This window comes from Olea europaea, chromosome 3 (assembly GCF_002742605.1).
Source record: "Olea europaea var. sylvestris chromosome 3, O_europaea_v1, whole genome shotgun sequence".
Taxonomy (NCBI): Eukaryota; Viridiplantae; Streptophyta; class Magnoliopsida; order Lamiales; family Oleaceae; genus Olea; species Olea europaea.
Window position 1 is genome coordinate 13,426,425 of NC_036239.1, and position 2,641 is coordinate 13,429,065.

The 2,641-nt window shown below is 37.6% G+C and overlaps 1 protein-coding gene across 1 annotated transcript; it reads left to right on the forward strand.

The window, feature by feature from the left end:
* The first annotated feature begins 288 nt into the window (after positions 1 to 288).
* On the forward strand, positions 289 to 1,730 carry LOC111378693 (protein FAR-RED IMPAIRED RESPONSE 1-like). The gene is made up of 3 exons (XM_023001924.1): positions 289 to 478; positions 595 to 649; positions 749 to 1,730. Exons 1-3 carry the CDS (start codon positions 289 to 291, stop codon positions 1,728 to 1,730), a joined length of 1,227 nt encoding a protein of 408 aa, XP_022857692.1.
* The last annotated feature ends 911 nt before the right edge of the window (positions 1,731 to 2,641 follow it).

Sequence of the window (2,641 nt, forward strand, 5' to 3'; positions counted from 1 at the left end):
AGTATTTTCATCTGCTCATGTACTTAACATGTTAAAATATGGAACTGGTAGATATGATTAAGAGAATTCAAATCAATTGTACAAGACAGATTGAGAGCCAAATGGGTTTTTTTCCTTCAAATTTTTATGGTTCTTGTCATATATTAATTAAATAAATGAAAGAAATTGTACAAGACAAATTGAGAGCCAAATGGGGTTTTTTCCTTCAAATTTTTATGATTCTTGTCAACTAGTGCCATAATGAATTTTTTTTTATGGTTCCTTTTTATTTTTGCAGCAAAATAAAGTATGGACGACGTACAAGATGAGTATGTTGACGTTTTGATGAAATCTAATACTGAGAATGTTACGAAGTCTATGAATGTAGTCGAAGACAAAACACCAGGAGGAGATGGGTTAGAGGTGCCTGAGGTGGGTATGCTATTTAAGCATGAAGAAGATGTGTATGACTTCTACAAAAAATATGCTTATGCTGTTGGTTTTTCTGTGAAAAAAGGAATTTGAAAAAGGGGGACGATGGAGTATTGCGATACGTGATGTTAACATGTAGTCATAAAGGACGAATAAATGGTAATACTAGTTCGCAACCAACAGTGAAGATGGGTTGTAAAGCCAGGATATCTGCATCTTCAAATATCATGGGAAACTGGTGAATTAACATAGTCTATCTCGAGCACAATCATGAGACAAGTCCATCTAAGTCTAGGTTATATCGATGCAATCGAACTTTGTGTGCACATGTGAAAAGGAAGCTTGAAGTGAATGATGTAGTAGGGATTCCCTTGCATAAGAGTTACAATTCCACAGTTGTGGAAGCCAGTGGATATGAGAACATGACTTGTATTGAAAAGGATTGTCTGAACTATGCCGAACGAGTTAGGCGATTACGACTTGGAGAAGGCGATGCTACAGCAATACAATCATACTTTTCAAGAATGCAAGCACAATACTCGAGATTTTATTTTAGTATGGATTTGGATGACGATTCGCGACTAAGAAATGTATTCTGGGCAGATAATCTGTATAGGCTAGCGTACAAGGAGTTTGGTGATGTGGTTAATTTTGATACCACTTATCTTACTAATAAGTATGATATGACATTCACTCCCTTTCTTGGCGTCATTCATCATGGACAATCAACATTACTTGGTTGTGGGTTAGTGTTGAATGAAGACATCGATACCTCCATATGGTTGTTTAGAACATGGCTTCAGTGTATGTATGGCAAAGCTCCGCATGCCATAATTACCGATCAAGATAGAGCCATGCAAAATGCAATTGAGATTGTCTTTCCGAACATGAAGTATAGATGGTGTTTGTGGCATATTTTAAAAAAGCTCCCGAAAAAGTTTGGATACCATGTTGATAAGGGTTTGATATTTGGGGCTATACATTCGCTAGTGCATGATTCCATGTCAGAAAAAGAATTTGAAGAAGGTTGGATGGCGATGATAAACACCTATAGCTTGCACGAAAATAATTGGTTCTTAGGATTATATGAGAATAGAGGGCATTGGGTGCCTTATTTTTTGAAAACCACTTTTTGGGCAGAAATGTCAACAACACAGAGAAGCGAGAGTATGAACGCGTTCTTCGATGGATATATGCATTCGAAGATATCGTTGAAGCAGTTCGTCGAACAATACAAATGTGCCCTGTGGAATAAGGTCAATAAGGAGTTCCAAGCTGATTTCAAGTCATTTTCTCAAATGATACCGTGTGCAACATAATTCGAAATGGAGGAATAGTTTCGGTAAGTTTACACCATATCGAAATTCAGGGAAGTTCAAGAAGAGTTAACAGGTTAGTTCTACTGTAATATCATATCTACACCAAAAGGATCTTATGATATGACGTACAACGTACGGGAGACTATTATGTATGATGGTCGTCGCAAGAGAAAAATATTCATCGTCTCATTTGTGAGAGATAATTGTGAAATTGTTTGTAGCTGCCAATTGTTTGAGTTTAGGGGAATACTATGTAGACATGCAATAGCAGTTTTGGACTGGAACGATGTCACCTGTATTTCGGAGAGGTATATTTTGCAGAGATGGAGGAGGGATCTTCGTAGAGCACACACGAGAGTTGCTGTAAAATACATTGGGTTAGCTTATACTCCTGCACAATTAAGATACGAAGAGATGTCTAAGGGATTTGCGTAAGTGGCAGACCTTGCTGCAGACGATGAAGTGCGGTCACTTACAATAATGAAGTGGATAAAATGTAAATGTGAAGATATAAAAATCACAAAATCTGGTGGTGGTGGTATTAATCCCATATCGCAGCGTACTGTGTAGGTACCCAATGATTGTGTGGGCGTATCAAAATCTACGAGCGGAAGCATACTTGATCGGAAATTGGCTTGACGAAAGGGTTGCCCACGAAACTTAGAAAAAAAGCTCATTGGAGACGACATAGAAGAAAGCAAAGGTATGCTCGAATGTCGATTTATATTTGCAATTGTCTAAATTGAAAACTAAGTGAAAACTGTGAATGAAGTTTGACGGTACATCAACCACAAATATGCTACCAAGAAATAGCAATACGAATATGACTGATGATGCAATGAACTTTCAATTGGCTCAGCAATATTCCATGTCCACCCTGACGTCGTACTTGCACAATGAAGTGTTGAAAC